Genomic DNA, 21,776 nt, shown 5'->3' on the forward strand with positions numbered 1-21,776 from the left:
TCATCATCTTGTGAAGTCAGGATGTAACGGTTAGGAAATGCTGGGAAGCCTTGCCGAGTCCCACGTACCCCGACTTCACTGCTCCCAACCCTTACCTGACTCGTTGCACAGAATCTGACTCGTTTAACTAACAGATACTCATTAGTTTGCTTTCACTGTGCTCGCTCAACTTACTTTTCAATCTTGGTCAAGAGATAGGGTTACTGAGTTCCTCCGGGGATTTCTATCAAAATCTTTGCAAACACTAATGAATTTTAACTTACGTGTTTGTTTATGAGTTTATTTTCACAGCACTCCTGTGGAAAGGATGACATTATCCCCTTCTTCCATTTGACTGGGAAAGATTAAGCTCCACTACTTTAGTGTGCTTTATGATGCTTACTGTGCAATTCTTTAACAATTTTGCTCTGATTTTAGCTGTATTGGAGTCCTTTATTTGTTCAAACCACCACTTTGCAACTGTGTCTGCTCAATACTTGAAAATGAGAGCTCCCAGCCCAAGCTGGTCACCAGAAAATGCAGAAGGCAACTACTGTGGTCACATCTGAAAGACTGACCAGCCCAGTACAAAACCAGGGGCAGGAATAAAACCAGCTCCTAACCACAGGGTCAAACTCTGCAAGGGTCCCTTGCTGTTCACATGCAAAGAAACTCTACGCGATCAACCACCTCCACACAAGCTGACCACGGCCTTGCAAGATGTGGAGGCAACTAGTCATCCACACTTAGCTTAATATATTTCAAAGAGATGTGGCAGCAGGAAGAAAGTCTAAGCCATTACATCAGGGATGGAGGATTTGACTTTTTAAGGTATTATCACACCGTTCTGGCTCCATTTATCTACGTGTGTTTGTGCATGACTGAGCAAAGGATGATATCTGATGGCCACTGGCAAACATGGGTACAGAGGTTTCCAAACCCCGATGGCACGCTCTGCACCAAGCACGGGGCAGGCGTCCACGGGAAAACATGTGAATGGATACAGGCTGAACCTCTGTGTCCTAAGACATGTGCAGAAAGAATCAGTCAAGGTTTCACCATGAAGTCATGTCCCACACTTTGTCTGACTATTCAAACTCATGTTTACTTCTCCTGCAGCAGAGCTGCACGCACATCTAATTTCATATAGATTGCTATACAGACAGCATATATAGTGCCTTGAGGGGGGTGCTCAGCAGCGTAGACAGCTTTGGGCTAGGGAAGCAAATCAAAAAGTTTTTTATGCTCTTCCTTAAAATCAGCCTACTGAGACCAGCAGTGGGATGGCAGCCATCGGCCACCGCCTTGTTAGGCCTTGATTGGTGTCTGCAGAAGCAGATAGCATCGTCCTCCTAAAGAGGTTCAGTGTTGAGGCAGCACTTTTCCAAAGCTAATTGCTTCCCATGCATGAAACCATGCTAACATCCCATGAGGGAACTGCGGGGATTAATTAGCTCTTATTTGTTAACCACTTTGAAGATGAAAAACACTTTATGAAAGTCAATTGTTACTACTCGGTTATTTTTCCTCACCAAGCCAGTGTGTTCTTCCAGCAGAGCTTTCTCTCCTTTGCATTTCAACCACTGCGCTGCTCCAACATACACGTAGATACATCTGAAGAGGAAACTCGGTTTATACTGTGGAAAATCTCTCCTGTTGTTCACATTTTTGCAGATAATCATCCGCCAGAAGTCATACTGTAGCCTCGAGAAGCTGCTTCGACAGCATCTCTACCCTCGCTTCCCATACAGTCCTGTACAGGATCACCATTCAGGCTTTTCTGTTTTATATTCCAGTCATCCCTTCAGAAATAAAGTGGCAAATTGTGCCAATTTGTTTCACCGCGTTTGCTATCTGCCTAGAGAAACTGTGCACGCGCCCGTGACCGCGGCAGACAGCTGAAACGGCAGCCGCAGCGCGGGGCTGGAAAAATGCCTTCATTCCAGATCTACCACAGTTATCAGCCAAATGTCGCGCAGCCCATCATCACACTGCTTGGACCAATTTGCTTCAATCTGGTCTCCTGGTCGTTGCACGCCACATCATGAAAGGCAAGCGCAGTCGCCACTCTCAAAGAATCACAGAATGATTTGGGTGGGAAGGGACCTCTAAAGGCCATCTAGTCCAACCCCCCTGCTGTGGGCAGGGACATCTTCAACTAGATCAGGTCGCTCAGAGCCCCGTCCAGCCTGACCTGGAATGTCTCCAGGGATGGGGCATCCACCACCTCTCTGGGCAACCTGTGCCAGTGCTTCACCACCCTCAGCGTAAAACATTTCTTCCTTATATCCAGTCTGAATCTACCCTTTTTTAGTTTAAAACCATTCCCCCTTGTCCTATCATTACAGGCCCTGCTAAAAGGTCTGTCCCCCTCTTTTTCATAAGCCTTCTTTAAGTATCAAAAGATCGTAATAAGACCAAGCGCATCTCCAGAGGTCCTGAATGCTGCCAAACCTGACCTTCCCAATTGTGAACTCTCTTGCCCCAGCCATACAGCATTCCTTCACAGGCTTTTTATTACCTATTTATTCTTTATTAAAACTTTACAAGCAGTGTTGCTATTGAGGTAGAAATCTTGTGGATAACGCAAATGAAGATTTCCTTTTTTCCCCTCGTCGCTTCTCTTTCTCCACTAAAACCCGCCAACGCAGTACTCAAAGAGCATCCCTTCACCCCGACCCGCAGGCACTCACCGCCGCAGAAGAGGGAACGGGGTTGCTGCAGGGACCAGCCCGTCCCCGAGCTGCCCCTCGGCAGAGATGCCCACGTTCTGCACATCTATTCGAAGGGAGGTGCCGAGTTTCAGATGGGAAACCTGGCCCTTTTATTGGAGTTCATCAAAGGTCGGCTGCTAGATTACATAATCAAATTGAAATAATTCAGGAGTCCTTCCTATGAATAACAATTTTAGAAGGTTATAGTAATTTCTCACACAAACGAGTCACACTGAGTAAGAGACTACTTTTTTTTTTTTTTAAATAAGGTCATTCAAAGCCCCCAGTTTTACTCACTGGACTTTAGCCAAAGAAATCTACATAAATATATGTGATTATAAAAAAATATCACATTAATTTCCCTGTTATGTGTTCCCCCCTTAAAAAAAAACCAGAGGGCCAAATAGAAGAGTGGCATATGAAGGGAGGGCAAGTTAGCCCCGGCTGGCTGTTAAAGGGAAACGTGCAGAAGAGGCGTTTAGGGACACAGGGATGAAAGGGAAGCCACTCTAAACCAGCTTAAGAAGATCTGTATTACATCTGAAATATTAACAATTTCTTGCTATGTTTATTTGTTCACAGCAATTGATTGAACTAGCATATCACTGAGCAGAGAATAATATCCGTGACGCTGGGGAAGCGTCAGGCTCTCAAGCTCTGCTGACGTTCAATACTAAAGAGCTGCGTGGAGGCAGCTCTTGGCAGCCTTTAGGGTGGTGTTAGCTGCAGGATGAGGTGCTGAAGACAGGCAGCTCAGGGACCCTCTAACATGGAAATAATAATAAAAGCAACAATGTACAGACGCGACTGCACACTGTTACCGCCCATCAGCTGGTAGGGGATGGGAAGAGCATGGAGCCGAGGGGGTGAGTTTGGTTCTACTTCATGGGGAAGAGCATGGAGCCGAGGGGGTGAGTTTGGTTCTACTTCGTGGGTCTGACCATCATCATAAAAAATGTCATTCCCCCATTCTAGCACCTGGAAGATGAAAATCTGTTTGTGAAAGGGGGGACCGCTTTAGCAACCATAGGCTGCTTTTCTATGGTTTGACAACAGAAGAAAGTAAAAGGAATTATTTTGAAGAGTGAAGTTAACACCCATAAATTAAAAAGCATCGAACTCTGGCGTGGATGCCCTCCTTCAGAAATAAATTGGCCTTCATTTGCCAGTGTTCCAAGGATGCTCACGCTTCACTGAAACCACAACTTTACATCTGACCGAGAGCATCCGTATGGGGGTTTAATGCCCTTTAATTTATGTCCATTAACTTTACAGCTTTCATTAATTTCCCTTTGCTCCCTAAGCGGGTAACTCCCTTGATTCATTTAAAAAAGGAGCAAATCAAGTCACAACACTGACAAGCGGGACCAGCCCCAGGCTAGTGAGTGTGCCGCTGGCACCGAGCAGCTCTGGGGGGTTCCCTCTATACCAGGGCTCTGAGATTACACTGACGTGCCCCGACGTCGTGCAAGCGATGCGTTCCACACAGCCCATCGGACCTAAAAATCCACAACCCCAAAGCGCCTTTAATTTGCTGCCGGGAAGCTGGAGCGGCACTGGATGCCAAAAGCAAGTCCGACCCCTGTCGTGGTTCTGTTCTGGTATTTTTTTCCACTTGGCCTTGCCCGTGTTCGGATGCTCGGTCTTATTTGTCTCTTCAGCTGTAATAGGAGTGTTACTCTCTTTTACAACCCTGCTGTTCATTTTTTTTTTTTTCTTTTAATTGCAAGATGTTCCCTAGTCAAAACAATTACAGAAAAGGCATTAGAGCACAGAGGACTAAATAACAAAGAAAACCAAAGCAAGCAGTGTGGAATAAAATCTGGCAGTATTGCAAAATTAAAACAGAGAGAACCAGAATTAGAGATGAGTGAATTATTTACAGTGAGTAATTTGTCTTCCTGTCTGCTCGCAAAAGAGGAAAAGTTTGTTGCTTCCTCCACATCATTCAAGAAATCTGAACAAAACATGTTTCTTCACGATTCCCTTATACGCGATATATAGGCTGATGGAAATTCTCTCTATAGGTCACCTAGCATCACGTCTGCTTCTTACAGGACAAGCGTGGAAGCATTTTGACGGTGACAACTTGGATGGCTACATTTAGAGTCTGGTTTCTACCAGATAATGCTGTGGCACTGAAACGGCGCGAAAGCACGGTGCACACCATACGGCTGCAGGGGGAAGAGCAAGCCACTCGCCAGATCACGGTCAATAATATAAACAACATTTTGCTCTGAGACAGAATGAGCACTTTGCAAGATCAATGCAATTCTGGAAGGCGATTAAATCCCTAATTCAAGGCCAAATTGTAACAGGGATCAGAAAGCTAACACTGACAAAAATGTTTTGAAGATGCTTACATAACTTCTAAATGCAAGAGGACTTTATCAAGCTCCAAATTTTGGAAAGAGAAAGTAGGGCACTGCCATAGACAGATGGAACCAACCGACAGAATTAAACCTTTTCTCCTAAACCAGCTGGGATTAAAACACAGACCTACCAGCTCCCAGTTCTCAACTAAAAGTATCGCTTGTTTATATTAGGTTTAAATTTTTTTGCTGGGAAAAGAGGCAGCTCTGCTAAGTTTGTCCGATATTAAAAACAATGTTGTGCTTATCGGGACTAACGTTATGCCGGTAATTTTCAAGGAATGTATTTATAAATGAATAAACTGTTTACCACAACACATCAAATTAAGGAGAAATATATTTAGGAACAGGTTTGCACTGCTTTGGTTGTTATGATTATAAATTATTTTGTCAGTCTAACTGCCTAATTGCAAAAGGATAAGGATCTCTTAAGGGAGCAAAAGTAAATATTGGAACAACTGAATGATGTGCAGCATCCAAACGCGTCTCCTGGCAGGGACGGAGGAATTTGTGCCAACCGGCTTACGGGTTTTGAGGAACTTCTGACAACACGAAGACCCTCATGAAGTGAAGGGTTTTTTTGGGAGGATCTGAATCCTTCTATGTCTGCGTGAAGCAGAGAGCAGAGCCAGAGCTGACAACTGCATGCCCCGGGAAGAGCATGAGACAGACAGATCGCCATGGGACAGACTGAAGGGAGGCCACAGCGCCAGAAAAACTCTTTATTGTCTCAGCAGTTTTCTAAGGCATCGTTTTTTCTGCTCCTTCTTTCCAGCCCAAGCAGTAATCGGCTGAGTGAACTTGGAGGTTTTTACAATGACAAGAAATGGGAGAGCCCTGCTCAAGGCCGGAGTTTTACTGACCGTGTAAATATTAGATTTTGAAGAAAACCATCATTCAGTTGCTCAAAGGAACTACTGCAGGTCAAAAATATCTTTTCCGGATAGAAACACAAAGCAGACAGCTTTCCACGTTCAATGGGCATTAAACACCCTCTCTCTTCTCACTTTGGATGGAGCCTGTGATGGCCAAGCGCATGGCCATGGTACTTCGGTGCCCACGGGTGAGAATTACTGTTTGGCAACATCCTAAACCAAAGATAAACTTTTAACCTCTCTTTCATATTGGAAGTCTCATAATCAAAATATGCTGCTGTATACATCTCAGTCAAAAACCCAGATCTACTCTGACTGAAACCACTGCTCTGTGTACGTCATATGCCGGAGGCAGAGTTTTCAACCAGATGAGCTGCATTAACCTTAGGTACAACTGCATGGAGCATTGGAAACGGCTGTCTTCAGTCCCTTACCAAACCGTGCTGAAGTTGAAGGAAAAAAAAAAACACCAAACACCAAAACCAAATGACATTTTTGTGATTCAGGAAAGTGATTTTTTTTTTTTTTTTTAATATCCTGGAACTTATTTTATACTCATAATCTAGAAGTGAAGTCTATTCTTTGGGGTATATTTGTTTGTTTGGTTTTTAGTATTTAGTGCCTTCTTGATACCATGACTCTTAACTACATCTAATCCATAGATGTAAAATTAAAATATAAAAACATGCAATATAAAGATACTGTGCACTTTTAGTAAATATGGACTGTATCAAAACAGCCTCCTCCGAGAATACAGGAAAAGATTCAAAAGTTGCACATGAGAAAGTGTAAAGAATTACCAAAGTAATACTGGAAACTGCGACGGCTGGGAGTCCAGAGGGAAACACCACAAGCTGTCAAACTGCTGGTTCAGCATCACCCAGCTGCCTCTGGCCGCCCTGTGGTACAGCACATCACTGCAGCCAGGCACAACTGCCTAGAGGCATGCTAGATAACAATTTTAATAATATTTTCCTGGTATCAAGCTTCTACGTAGAGCAGTTACAATCATTTCCCAGGGTCAGTAGGCTGAATATTTTTGCTACTGTTTATATCCCTTTGTGATCCGTGAAGTTTGACTCAGAAGCTTTCCACGTTGCTCACGTTAGAAAGGATATTGGTACTTTCACCTGGTAGCTTTCTTTATTTCCAAAGGCATGCAGAATTTGCGTTGTCCTGAGCACGGAAAAAAAAATCCCAGCATTTAGCCCAGCATCTCCTTCCTCTTGGCTTTGGGTCGGAGGCGCCAGGGAGAGAGGCAGAGCAGCATGCACTATCTGCTCCCCTGCCCATTCCTCCTGACCTTGTCTTTCTCCTTCCCTAGTCTTTTTATTGTTTCTCTCAGAGATACCCAGGAACATATAGCTCTACTAATCAGTGCCATAGCTCATTAATTTGCTTTATTGGTCTCTGGGTAAACCTCTCGAGCTACACTGTTCAGAAGCTACCGAGTCTTTATCATTAAGAAATAACTGCCCAAAGCTCCTACTCTGTGTGTTGCCTGGGTGCATTAAGTGGCTTAATAGTATCTCTAAATTTATCTTAAATGGAAAGGTGGCCAGAACATTCATCACCTTGAACAAGATTTAATCAAATCCCATAACATAATGAATCTGTCCTGTTTTGACACCATAACCTTTGAGAGTTTATATGTACTCAGCAGTGAGGTGTGGGAGGTGGACGATACCTTTAAAGTGCCACAAAAAAATTATCGTGCTATTCAAGATAAATAGCTCTTTGCACTTGTGTGATTCAAGTATTTTGAAGTGCACAATTCTAATGCTTTCTTGATAACGACTCATCTTGCAGCAGGATTAGTTCAAGGGATATTTTCTAAGACAATGACCCACAAACAGTTCTGGTCTCAGAAACGTGTATAATTAAAAGTGAGAATCAGAAGGTACTGATCTACAAGTTTCAGCAAGTTTTCTCCTTTTAAAGGTTAAGCTCAATGCTTGTTTCTATCCTTTCTGATAAGTAATAGATTTAAAGGTTAAAGAGCTCTTTCTCTGTGGTTTCGCCGTAAGTAATATATTTAAAGGTTACATACATTGTTTCTAGAGGACACATCTCTAAATAGTGGTGAGAGTCATTTTGATTTTACTTTTTGGTTCTTTTAAACTACTTATTTGATATCAATTCCTTTACGAGGACTCCAATCTCCATTTCCAGCTCACAGCTCATCCTTTCCTACAGTCACAACATTTATGTATATCTGAGAGCTTCAGTCTCCATGGCGCTTTACAAATATTAGCTAATTAAATAAATTACTATGTTTTTCACACTTTGCAAATACCATGTTAAAATCCAGCTTAACTACCCTGCTGTTCCTCCATCCTTGCCACGAAACGCCAGACAGAAATATCACAGGGCAGCCTTGTGCACAGGGTTAGCCCAAGAAAGCACTTGAACTTATTACTCGGCTGTCATCGCTGCTGAGCTCTCGTGGCTTTTTCATACTTATCGACTCACCATCCCTGCTGGAAGGTGTTTCTTGGTGAATGGTGAAGGTGTGGTTTGTTTGACAGTATAACCTACCAGCTATACTACCTCAATTTTTCCCAAAATAAACTGTTTCATTACGTCTAAGTGTCTCATCACTTAGTAACTTTGTTAGTATTTCACACTTTGCAAAAGTGCTTCAGGTCTCAGTCTTTCTGTCTCTAAAATGGGATACCAGCAGGCTGGGCAACTGCTGTGCTTCGGGTCCAGAACGGGCTCTGCTCCTAGCACGTCTGTAGCTGTGAAACTCAGCACCCGACACGACCGCAGCTGAAGGATGAATCGGTGCTTTGCAAACCTCACCCGCGAGGCCGGAGGGGAGGGCCGGAGGGGCTCCCCATCAGCTGGATGGGAGACAGCTCCTCTGCCCCAGGCCAGATCATTGCACGCCCTGCTTTCTTAGGCAGTTTTAAACGCCATTGGCAAGATAAGGGATAATTATAGAATAGAAAAGAATTAGAATAGAAAAGAATTAGAACAGAAATAGAATATTTTCAGTTGGAAGGGACCTACAACGATCGTCTAGTCCAACTGCCTGACCACTTCAGGGCCTACCAAAAGTTAAAGCATGTTATTAAGGGCATTGTCCAAATGCCTCTTAAACACTGACAGGCTCGGGGCATTGACCACCTCTCTAGGAAGCCTGTTCCAGGGTTTGACCACCCTCTTGGTAAAGAAATGCTTCCTAACATCCAGTTTGAGCATTATAAATAATGCTCATTCAGGGGAAAAATACTTCCCACACCAACCAAATGTTTCACATGTGATAAAAGATGCTAAACAGAATATATAGCACCTACTTCAAGCAGTCTGTCCAGCCTTAAAAGAAACATTCTCTCTTGATATTTCTTTATCATAAAGGGCCAAATCCATCCTCATCCTCCAGTGAGCCAGTGGCACTACACGGGGATGATGTACAGCTCAGCAACAATTCCTCTGAAGGTTTAGGATGCATTAATAGCACATTTTAATGTACATTTAGTAGCAGAGCAATTTTAAGCAGCTGAGCTAAATGCAATCTGACAGAATGGTTGATCTCTTTGGCTGTGCCAGAGCGTATCACTTGCCGTCAGTGCAAAGCAGCCTCCAGACCCAGATGCCAAGCAATGAAATAAAATATTTTTGCAGTGGCAACATCTGGCTCCTGCGTGCCTCACGTCTGTCACGGAGCATCCCAAGGCAAGTCTCCTCGCATCTGCATCTTTCTCAACAGCAGAAATCAATGTGGGGACCAAAATGAGAGGGGCAGGAGGAGAAACTTAATAAAATTTTACTCTGACAGCTTAAAAATTGTGAAGGCTTTGTTCCACTGACTGTCAAAGAGCCGATAGTTTGGTGATGACTTGAATTTGGAGACCGCTAAACGTTTCCCAACCGAGTGGCAGACCTATGTGTAGATGATGTAAAACTCCTGACAAGAGGCTTGTTTCCTTTAGGTCCCATCAGCAGATCCTCTCTGGCCACAGACTGGCAAATATGGGTTAATGTAAAATGTCCCGTAGGGGAGCGGCCTATGAGAGCAGGCAGCCAGATGCCTAACTTCAAGTGCCAAACTCCTTTGGATAAAATAATTTAGAAAAAGGACAGAGAAACAACATAAAAAAATCAATGTGATTTAAAAAAGTATAGCTAGCTCCAAAGTACCTATCTACCCTAAGATACTCTGCAGCACTCATCACCTTAGGCACTGTTCTTCATTACAAAATGTTAAGATGTTTGAACATAATTAAAAATGGAGTTAGCTGACGTGCCGCTGACCACAATCTGCCCTTGTCTGGGCCGATCCCAAAGTGAAGCTCAGCCTTAGGCCAGCCAGCCACGATTAAACCCCCGGCCCGCAGGGCTCGGGCTTGACTAGCTGCTTTGCCGCTGGCAGCGATTCGCCCTGCTCTACCTCCCCCCAAAGACACAGCCTCATGTTTAACTCATTCAACTCTCCAAAATTTTTGGTCCAAAGGCAATAACACCTTGCAGCCCTGAGCGGGTCAAAGTTGCCGTGAATACAGAGCATTTCCAGAAGGCACGTACCTGTGTGTTTAAGCAGTGTGGAATTCAGTGATTTGCTAGGGGCGGAGGTCCTGATACGCACTAGCCCACCCCTTCTGACAGTAAAATACACTCTCCATAGCTGCAGAGACTTTGCTAGGAATAATTGACCACATGAGGCAGAAAGAAGGGGAGAGTTTTGCTCAGGGAATGTTAAACCATACAATTATTCACACTGGAAAGAGCTACGGAGAATACTCAACAAAGTGTTGCGAATGTGGAGTTCAAGTCTACGATCCACAGCCATTGCCAGCTGAAGCCACCTTCTCCTTTGTTAAATTCGATACAAACCCCTGCAATTTTATTAATGTGAACTAATGATTAAGGTAACTCTTCCTTCAGTTTATTTATAGGTATTTTTAAAATCTCATGAACAGCACAAATTCTGATTTGCGGCACGATTCTGCAAACATTATGGGCCGTAATGACTGTGAAGGGTTTTTTATGTATAGATACAAACACGCACACACAAAAGAAATGACAAAAAAACAGATTCATCGCGTGTCTCTCAACCTTCCCCAGAAGAACGTTACCGGTTATGTTCTCAGAGCCCTAACCGTCCTATGAAAAATCTTACCCTAGAAGCAATTCCCATTCATCAAAGGGAAACTACATCCCTGGATTAAATCACTACTAAGTACAACCAAAGGCATTTTGCTTCTACAGCCAGTTACAATTACTTCTTCACTTTTCTCTGTATTTGAAAAGGGGGAGGAGAAATAAAGTTACATACAGTTTTAATTAGATAAATCTGATAGCTATTTATGCGCTTCAGATTTGCTAATTAGTAACATGTATCTAAAAAACGACAGAAATTAAAACGACACCAATATTTAAAGCAAGGAAGTAGAGAAGTAAACAAATACATAAATAGCCACAAACAGTTGCCTTCACGCTGGTGCTTGAAAAGGGTGGAAGAAACAAGCTCAAGGGAAGAATAAAGTCTCCTCAAATAAAAGACAAAATGAGCAAACTCTCAGCTTTGTAGCTCGCAGCCCCCAGCTACAGCAACAGCTGGGCTGTCGCAGAAATCGTATGCCTGCCTAAAAGAGTGTAGATCTGTCGGATCTCCCCCAAAATAAGAATATCTTTTTTTGTTGTTGTTGTTGCCACAGCTAGAGCAAAGTGCAGATCTCCCTGTTCTCTTAACAGGTTAAAGTTTAAAAAAAAAAACTTACCTTTTAAAAGATACAACTTTCGATAATTAGTTTAGCTTAGAATTGCAGGTCTTACACTTTTTTTGGTTTTCTAAAAGCCCACTAATAAAAATGTTTCCCCTTTTTGACCTCCTCTGCTGATCAAAATGTGGTAATTGCCACATCGTTTCTGCCAGAAGGAGAAGCTGTTGGTGCAGATGCTTCTTGGACGAAACTCTATTCACCTATTGAGCATTGTAGACGTCCTTTTCCTTAAGCAAAGGAGGGTATTTTCAAACAAAAGAAATTGGAAATAAATCCCTCATTTCTTATTAGAAACAATCCATGTTATGAAAAAGCGAGGACAAAAAGGGCCGTTTTCAGTTTTCGTGTTGAATTTGGTTCACGCACAGAATTTAATGCCAAGACAGCCATTCGTACACGCGCACGTACATACCCCTCCCATCACCGCGCTCTTTTGCTAAACAAGACACTGCACGCGATTAACTTATAGGAGAAGAAAATCCAGAACGACCTCGAATTATGCAGAAAGTTTTGCAATAAAAATTTTTCATTAAATTAACTCTTGGTCATTTACTACCGAGAGGCCAGTTGCGGTTATGTCTAAAAACCAGCCAGCCCTGATCATCTCTCTCTAATTAAAACTCCGCGCAAGCACCCTATGCATTTTGCCAGCTTCTGACACCCACTTGCCCGCTTACTTGTCTCAGCCGCTTCTGTGCTGCATTTTACAGTGAAATCTCTTTTAGGCAGGGAACTGTATTTCTGTCACAGTCCTCACCGCTATCAATTCTGATCTGACCGAGGTCTCCAGTCACAGAACACCATCAATATTAAGCAATAATCATGATAATAGTAATTCATATCGAGCATCTTCCATTTGCTTGGCCATCTCCGTTATGTTATTAAATTAATAGATCTGCCACCGCCAAAGAAAAAAATAGCATAAAGAGAGAAATCTTATTAAACGAGAGATAAAATTTTAAACAATTCTGGGAACTGCCAAGGCCAGCCTTTGGGCTCGTCTGTGCACCGCTCAAATCCAGTTAGCAAACTATGAGGGTTATTTAGTTATTTGTTTGATTTAATCAGTTTGTGAATTATAAGTGTTTAATCAAATTAATTCTGACTGCTGCCAAGACAGAAGAAAAGCAAGAACATGATAAAAAACGGACTGCAGAAATACAATATTCTGGGTTATTGCAGCCTTTTACAAGAGCGGGAGACTGCATTACAGCTCTTTACAACGTTAGGAGTTTAGTTGTGCCTCAACTACAAATGCCACAGGAGCTGTACTGCAAAAGAATGGGCAAAGGTATTTTGGGATATGGTCTTTCAGGCCGATTCTTCTGCTTGAAAAACCATTTTATTCCTTAAGATTTAGTGAGTCTGGTTCATTTCTGTATTTGTTGTTCCAAATTACCTAGGTGTAAGTGTTTAAATTCTATTCAAGCTTTATCAAGATTTGCTGGAATACATGGGTATCTGTACTTTCCTATGTCCGCAGGAAAAAGCCCAAAAAGAGTCCCAAAAGGTTTCACATCTCTCTCTCTCTCTGATAAAGATCCCCATTCCATACGTACACCCTTAAAATACCTCTTTACACAGTTATTATGTCACACATGGTGCCAGCTTGAGAGCTTAGAAACTGATACTCTGCCTCACGAGAGGGATGCTTTGGAAGGTCTCAGATCTCCCTCCACACAGACGACGTGTTTTGGAGCGGAGGTAAAGGCAGACTCCAGCTGCCCACGGCCACCCTTGCCTCAATCCATGGGCGATGGAGAAGTCCTCGCATCACCCCCGGTGTAGTTCTCCAGCACTCGCGCTTGGTCACATAGAGGAGGGCTGAGACACATTTCTTTTGCCTGTCACGAAACAGCAGCCCTGCACAGCGCAGTTCAGCCAAACACTCAGATCAACATGTAAGCCCATCTTTGTCCAGTACAGCACTTATATCTGCAAATTAATACCTCATCAAGACTTCCAACATTTAGTACTCTGTGATTAGGAGCAGACTGACGACCTCTGATGATGGTGGGCAGGGGGAAGATTTACGCACAGCCCATCCTTTCTTATCCCATCTGTATAAAGTATCTCCACCTGTAAGTACCAACAATGCAATAATACATCCTAGGGTAGGAGCATCCGCACACCACCCCGTGCAGCATCGTACCCTGCAGCTTGTTTCCTATTTTCGTTCTAAGTACTTTAAATGTAAATGATCACCACAAAAGGTCACAAAACACGATCGGCTGCTCTGTGACATTTTACCCTGAGAATAAGGAAGAAAAGGTAAACACAAAGGTTGGGAACAAGATGCGCCAAGACATCAATGCCCTTTGGGCACTATGTGTAAGAGGAATTTAAAAGTAACTGGAGCTGGGTGCACTAAAGCAAAATAAAAATAAATCAGATTATACGTTTGATACCATGAAAATGAGCAGTGGAAGAGAAAGATCAAACTGGCAGGTACTCGGTGTTCCCAGCAACTCAGAGATTATATAAATGTTCCTTAAGCTGCAGTTTATCCTTGTCAGCGAGCTTGGGGCTCCTACTCCTTGGTAGCTGTGCAAGTGGAAATCTCCAAAGATCCAAGGGGACATCCTGACAGGATGCTACGCGGGGGGGGTTTGTGCCTTTCTTTCACGCTCTGAAGTGTGAGCTTTTCCATGTTCAAATGGGCCTATCATTGAAATCAGCTACAGAATAAAAGCTCGTGTAGTTCTAGTAACTGGAAGGAATGAATAAACAGAATAAAAACTTATGTAGTTCCAGTAAATGGAAGGAACGAATAAAAAGAAAATAAACAATCTCAAGATTTTTTCAGAATATATTCAGAAACAGCACCCAACAAGTGGTAAGCATAATTAACACCTATGTACAATATTATATTATGAAATAATATCAACCACTTAATCAGTGATATGGAAATGCTAGACTTTTTTTAAGAAGGAAAGGAGGGGATTTAAGAGAAAGGAATGCACCTTTCAGAAGAAAACAAATACATTTGTTAGAATAAGCAAGATTACAACAGACCTACCTGCCCGTGGTGCATATAACCTACCAACAAAATATTTCTTTCCCGCACCTCCTTTCCCCCAGGAACAGCTCTGCTTCTCGTTATTCCCTGAGATTGTTCCATCTAATCAAAGCGCAGTTACGTTTATTGCAGATGTTAATCTGCAATCAGGGAACAGTTTCTGCTTGTTCACTTAAGTTTAAGTGATACCACTGTTGCTGAAGCCTCTGGAAAAATCACTGCTTCTCTCTACAACATTTCTGGGGTGTTCCAGTTCTTATTTTAACATGATCTCCCGGACAAGCGAAGGGAACCTTCTGCAAGGTGCAGGCTGGGTCTCTTTGTACGTGAAAAAGCTACACAAAGTAGGAATACCTACACAAATACCCGTGATCACTGGCCGTGAGGTGCTGAGCACGTGGCAGACTTACCCTGGAGTTAACCACTTCCAAGGAGACGTTCTGAGGCATCGCGCTGGGCACTGAAAGGGAAGAACAGCAAAAAGAAATGGGAAATATTGCCGTTAGTGTCTAAGTCAGAATAGGTTACATCAAATTTTTCTCTTTTTGGAAAGAAAAGAGTGCAGCTTTTACACCTAGTTTATAATCCGATCACAACCGTGCAGCTAATCCAGGTGGCACTTCAGAGGTCCCCTAGGGAGAGAAAAAACAAACGCATCTGTTCATTTCTTCCCATTTTTGATAGACCTATTAGTAAGCCCTTTAAACAGCCAGTCAGCAGGCTCCCTGCAGCGAGACCAGCTACGTGAATTCAGTTACTTGTTATAAACTTGGTCAGAAATAAACAAGAACGTGCCGCAATTTCTCTGGCTTTTATGTATTAAAGTGCATTTCAGAACATACATTATATACAGACAGAGCAGGGTGTTCCTCTCTCAGTGGCACCGGTGCGCCCCTTTTTACAAGGATGCCTAAGGGGAAGAAGAAAAGAAACTTTGTCTTTAGGTATTATTTAAAAAATAATGTTTCGCATTAGGGCTCTGCCTGTCATACATATTATAATCCATACCTCATTTTATACCACTAAAATTTGTTATATCCGTTCTGATAAATACACCTTAATCCTTAAATGGGACTAATAGCTGTTCAACACATGGTCTTACAAAGATGCCTCAAGAGGCATTAATGAGATGGTCTGGCACCCACGGCTTTAAATAAAGCAAATGGTTCTGACTCAATTTTTTTTTTCCATCATAAAAGTTCCTTTACTCTCACGCTCTCTCCAGCTACAGTCATAGGAAAAACCCGTACGGTGCAGACTCATTTATCCCATCCATCCTGCCGGCTCCCTCCCTGCGAAGGATCGGGCTCACAGGGAGACACGGCGTGGGTACCGGTGAGCGCTCAGCATCTGCACGGCTGGACAGGCCATTAGCAACTAACTATTTACTGACAAATCTCTGCCTGTTTTCCACTGTATCTCTGTATATATATCTCCAATACGCTTGTGCAACGACAGTTCAAATGTATATTCCTCCAGCTGGTGGCAAATATTAATTCAACCACTGAGGAGCCAAGAACTTTAAAAATAAGTTTGTAGTTGGAGATGCATCAACTGCCTGACGTGAACCTTTAAGCTTTAAACCTAAAGCTTTAGCTTTATTTTCCTTTCAGAGAAATAATGCCTGCCTGCTAACCTGGGCTACTGAACACTTGAAAAGCAGCGATGTAGTTTGCACTTACAGGAAGGCGGCTCTGAAAAAAGAGCTGAAAAAGGATCATGGTGAATACCCAATTTAAGAACAGTTTGCAATGCAATGTATTAGGGAAAATGAGAGAAAGTTATTTTTCAAGTATGAATATATCAAGTCAAAGCAAAGTTGTTTAAACCATTTTTATATGATATTGACAAGAAGACTAGGGCAAAATCATTCTCATTGCAGTTGCCCACACATTTGAATTGGTTCAGCAAAGATCTCCAAGAATGATCTGAGACCTGAAACATCCTGGAGACCAAAGAAATGAATTTTATTTAAACAAATGTAGTGTTTAGAAGTGCGTGGATTGTTATCTATCGTTACCTGAATGGGGAAAGGACTTCTGGCTGTAGACAATAATTTAATAGGCAAAGAGCTACGAGCTGGAATCCATCTACACTAGAAACCAGGCATACCTTTCTTCTCAACTTCTTCAGTCTCCACTGAAAATTGCTGTCTAGAAGTGCGGGCCATACACCACCAAGCAAAATGTATACATAAGTATTTCTGTAAATCACTTATTCTGGCCAAAACTTTCACCAGAATGGACTGGTGAGATTCTATGTACTGTGTAGAGGTGGATGTAATGGGGGCTGTTGTCTGTATTGTCTCTGTTTATAGTCTATATTGTCCATATAAGCTGCCAGCTGCGGCAGATGGAAACGATCAGCGCTCAACGTCAGCGCTCTGGAAGAGGCAGGCTGCATCTACCGTGAGGAGTCACCTCTGACCTTGACCTCTATGACTCTCTAAATAATGTAATAGGCACTAATAGGATAAGAAACACCCCTGCGCAGTCACTAAATGGAAGGATCGCAGCAGGTCGTATAAATGAGACTTTCCCCAGATCATTTGAAGCGGCGCTGGTCAGACGGCTCCTCCGCTGGACTCCGTCTAGTCACGTCTACGTTCGACAAACAAATTCCCAAAGTGCAGCACTTTGCAGCATCCTCAGAGCATGCTGCTATTTAAGGATTTAAGTCAGTCAGAGCTAAGTCATTTGTCAGTGCTAAAAAGAAAATAGTATTTTAAATACAGGCTACAGAAGAGTAAAAGTAACAATAGCTAAACAGGAGGGTCCCACTGGCAGCAAAGTCCCACGTTAACAACATTGTCCTTCATGAAGGCTCTGTGGATCATAAAAAGGGGGAAAAAAAAGAAAAAAATTGCATTTGAATCAAAATAATCTGAAAACTCAAGATCGTTTGGAGGCAGAGGTACAGCAAAGTGGGTGACAAGGAATACAGAAACTCTTCCTCAGTCTGGGGATCCCAAGTCACAGAGATTCAAAGTTGGAGAAGATCCAGGGTAAGCAATAGCCTGAGTCAGCTGGGCGCTCCTGAAAACAGCACCTGAGTCTCTGGACTCTTTTGTTAATCCTGCCACAGTTTGATTTGAAGGTATGTGTTCAAGGAATATGCAAAACTAACTTGACATCCTGCATTTTAACCACTCAGACCTGCATCTCCGTCAGAGCGGGTGGTCCAGGCTGGGGGACACGAGCATCCTTGGCTGCAGGACCCGAGCCCTGCTCTCAGCTCTGCCCCGACCTGCCGGGGCTCCGCACGCAAAGTGTTTCCCTGTTCAGTCTCTTTTTTTCTCTCTCCAGATTAGCAGCTTTAGAAACTAGTTGGTCCCTCTAGTGCAGGGACTATTCTTTATTTCTTTCCATACTGCCTACAACAATGCAAAGCTGATCTAAGGCATTGCTGCTGCAACAGTACCGGCAGCAGCAAACAGTATACGAAACATTTCGTCTCCCTTAACGCAGAGGAGATGTCCTTGCTCACACTCCCCTCGTTTTGAAAAATACCAGACAGAAAACTGTCCCTGTGATGTACTTCGTATTGCAAGGAAAAACTGAGATATTTCTGGACATTTCTGAATTAGCTGGATCTGGCAAACGCCGATATCTCCCAGAAAAGCCTTTTCTCACTGGAGAATATTTGCTCTTGTTTCTGAGCAAGTCAGACCTGCTCAGAGCCCCAGTTTCTCAGACGTGATTCCTCTTTTTCTCTCCCCTCTCCTTGTGGGCAGCAAAGGCTTATCGCGACATTTAGCCATTGTCACCTGAAACCTTTCCCTCTCATTACTGACTTTCAAGTTTTATTGCTACTACATATTCTTCCCCTACCAAACTTCTCTTCATTTTTCTTTTTTTTCTTCTTTTTTTTACTATTTGTTTGTCTTTCTATTATTTTGATTATTTCTCCTTGGTGAACGCTTGTCATATTTCCCAATTCTGTTGCATACATGAACATAACTGATGCACTCCTTATCTTTTCTTCCAGATTTTCAATCAAAATGAGAAATAAATCCAGACCTGACCCAGCATCGAACTCAATCACTTCCACAGCAATACTGGGTGCCTTTATTCCTTGCTCGCTGTTCAGTCGAGGAGACGTTTTGCTTTACCAAATCAGAGACCCTGATTTAATATCTCGGGTTGCATAACAATCAGAGCGCTCCCCCGGCAGACCCAGTGCCTGCGAGATTACAATTACTTCCTCCAGTTTTATATCTTGATCAAATAAAGAAATTGGATGCACCTGGTAAAATTTGTTTTTCATTTATTATTCACAGCTTAATGATACCATTAGAAATTAGAGCAGAACTCTTTACCTAGCGTTAGCTATGCAATAAGCAATGAACAGGGACAGATGCATCCAGGGATAACTCAGCCCCTTTGTCTCGTCATGGGGTGACTCAGCGGTGGAAGAAGCCTTGAATATCCCACAGGAGGAGCCTTGCTGCCTGCCTTGGGCCAGGCGTCTAAAGGTAGGTGAGATGAGCCTCGCTGCTGGAGACCTACTGATGGGAAGAAGGTTCGTACGGCAAGGTACTCAGGTTTGTTGGTTTTTTTTCTCTTTTCTATCTGGTGAAATTAAAAAAAAAAAAATATTTCCAGGTGCCCATCAGATGAATCCACATCCTTTGTGGTTTTGCTGTTTGTTTGTTGTTCTTTAGTTGTAGAGCAGAATGGTCCAGAAGGAATGAGACGGCTGAGCAAGTCCCCTGAGTATTTCCCTGCAGCACAGAGACCACCCAGGTCCCCAGGCTGCTGTTTCGGGAGAGGCACAGGAGGGGCAGAGGCACTAACCGGGGACAGCGAGCCGGGACGCAAGAGGGCCAGAGCCAGGTCCCCGATCCAATGAAGACAGAAATGTGTACGCCGGGTAACCAAGCCTTGCCGGTGCTGGCACGAACTCCAGCCACCCAGCCTTCCCACGGAGGCTTCGTTACAGCCTGCACCGTTCCCCAACAGGTTTCAGGGCTGACGCTCACACCAAAAAATGTTTTGCATCAGGAAGCTCCTGCGTAATTCTTGCAGGGGAAGAGGAGGAGGAGGGAAACGGGCCAGTACTTCTTCCAAACAGATAAAGATGGATCGGGTAGTCTGGGGGGGATTCACTATACCAAGAGGCTGGGCTACCGGGGTGGTACGATAAGGGACTTGGTCCCCAGCAGGGTCGTGGCCATGACACCATTCACCTCCGGTAAGTCCATGCTTGTGGCTCCGAGCGATGGGCTTTGCGCACGCCCACATAAATGCCCTCGCAGCTCGGTCCTCCTCGCCCCGCTCTCAGCTCTCGTGCAAACACAGGGATGGCTACCGACATCTGAAAAACTTCACAGGCTGTCTCCTGTGTCAATCTGAACTTCAATCTTCAATTTTTACTTAAAAAAAAAAAGCATTCATATTATAATTATGGATATAAATTATATTTAAATCAAGTACTCAGGAAGCATGAAATAAGACTGTCTGCCAATTGCTGGGATTAAATGCATTTTGATAAATTCATGAGCATGATAGCTCAAAGCATTTCTGAAATGGCACGCAGCTTGGCCAAATATTATCTGAGCTGTATTTTAAACTGAAAATTAAGCATTAAAGATACAGTATGTTCCTTGATCTGGTGAATGCTGCCTGGTGTCTGCAGCTGCCACACTAAATCCCTTTGACTGGGGTGCATTGCTCAGACTATAGATTACAGCCCAGAGCTTCATGGAAAATTTCTGCCTACGGTCCTGCAGGAACTAAGAGTACAGGCTTTTTTTTTGTGCAACTACGTACTGTATCGTACGCTATACAGCAAAGGATTGGCATGGAAAAAATAACTGGCTCAAGCACGCACACTCTCAAGAGGAAGGCAGACTTAAAAATGATCCTGTCATTTTTACAAGAGGAAAGACAGACCAATCTTCAGGACTTTTCTCCCATTTTTGACATTTACTTCTGTTTCAAACCAGCTTTCAGAAAAGCAGCGCGGGAGTCGCTGCCCTTCGAGAGCATCCCGGCTCCTTGCCTGGGGGCTGCCCTCCGGGTTTGGCTACCGCTGCGAAAATAAACTGCCAGAGACCGCATGGACCGAGATGCAAAGACGACATGAAGCGAAGACCAAAGGGAGCCAGTCATGACAAGGCAAGGTGCTCCTCGTTACGGTTGTCTGGTGGCAAAAGCACCAGGCAGGAGCCGGGAAAGGCGGCCAGCTCCCGTCCCTCTGACAGCGGCGGTCCCTGACTGATGAAGCTGCCAAATCTCAATTTAAGCTGGAGGGTGGGTTGCAATCAAAAAAACATAGCGGGGCAGCCTGGGGAGCGTCTCTCCTCCACGGGGAGGGTGGTGGCAGGTGACGCAGGAACAAAACCTGCCCAAAACCCAGATGTGTATACGGGCAACTACAGGCTTTCTCCTTCTTTTATCTCTCACCTATAAAACAGGACGGATTAAATGTCTTTGTCTTTCCTCTACGTAGGCTGTTAGCTCGCCCACGCAGGAGTTATTTCTTGCTGTTTTATTGTGCATCCTTCCAGCAGAAGGGACCTTAACCCTGGGGAAGGTCTCTGCGTAGTACCGTAAAAGGAGAAACTGCAGAAAGTTTTGGTGCTGCAGACTTGCTCTCTCCATTCCCGCCTTTCCTTCTCAGCAGTGGGACAGCTAGGACCAACGCCACCTTCACCCAGACTCGGCCAAAGCCAGGCTCTCGCTGCGGCCCTTTGGCTGCTCTTCTTCGTGCGAGACACCAAAGTGGTTTCAGGCAAACCCAGAATAAGGAGGGTGAAAAGATACCCCCCTAAAGGGATTTTCTCTTCTTTTACACCTGCTCCAAAAAAACAGAAGGTGGCTGGGAAGGCTGCAGCCAACTGACTTCTTTGCAGAACAGCCTTTTGCTTAACTAAAGGAAAAAATAAATACCATCATCTTCCAGATTCCCGAAACAAGGGCACCTACGCACACTCCTGTTTTCTGGAATAGTCTCATGCAAACCTTCTCGTTAGCAATGATTTTTGTTCGCAGACAGGTGAAGTGTCTGAAACGCTTGCAGAGGCCAATTTTCATACTCATGAATAACAATCTTTCCCTTTCTCACTTACGGTGACATTTAAAACC

At 43.6% G+C, this 21,776-nt stretch overlaps 1 protein-coding gene across 2 annotated transcripts in view; it reads right to left on the minus strand.

Annotated features, from left to right (window-relative positions):
- LOC143172078 (netrin receptor DCC-like) overlaps nt 1–21,776 on the minus strand; it is a 575,708-nt gene that overhangs the window by 128,114 nt on the left and 425,818 nt on the right. For both annotated transcript variants that reach the window (XM_076361323.1, XM_076361322.1), the window contains exon 12: nt 15,099–15,148. In XM_076361323.1, coding sequence (XP_076217438.1) covers nt 15,099–15,148 — 50 coding nt within the window. The remainder of the gene's footprint in view (nt 1–15,098; nt 15,149–21,776) is intronic.

Source organism: Aptenodytes patagonicus, chromosome W (assembly GCF_965638725.1).
Source record: "Aptenodytes patagonicus chromosome W, bAptPat1.pri.cur, whole genome shotgun sequence".
Classification (NCBI taxonomy): domain Eukaryota; kingdom Metazoa; phylum Chordata; class Aves; order Sphenisciformes; family Spheniscidae; genus Aptenodytes; species Aptenodytes patagonicus.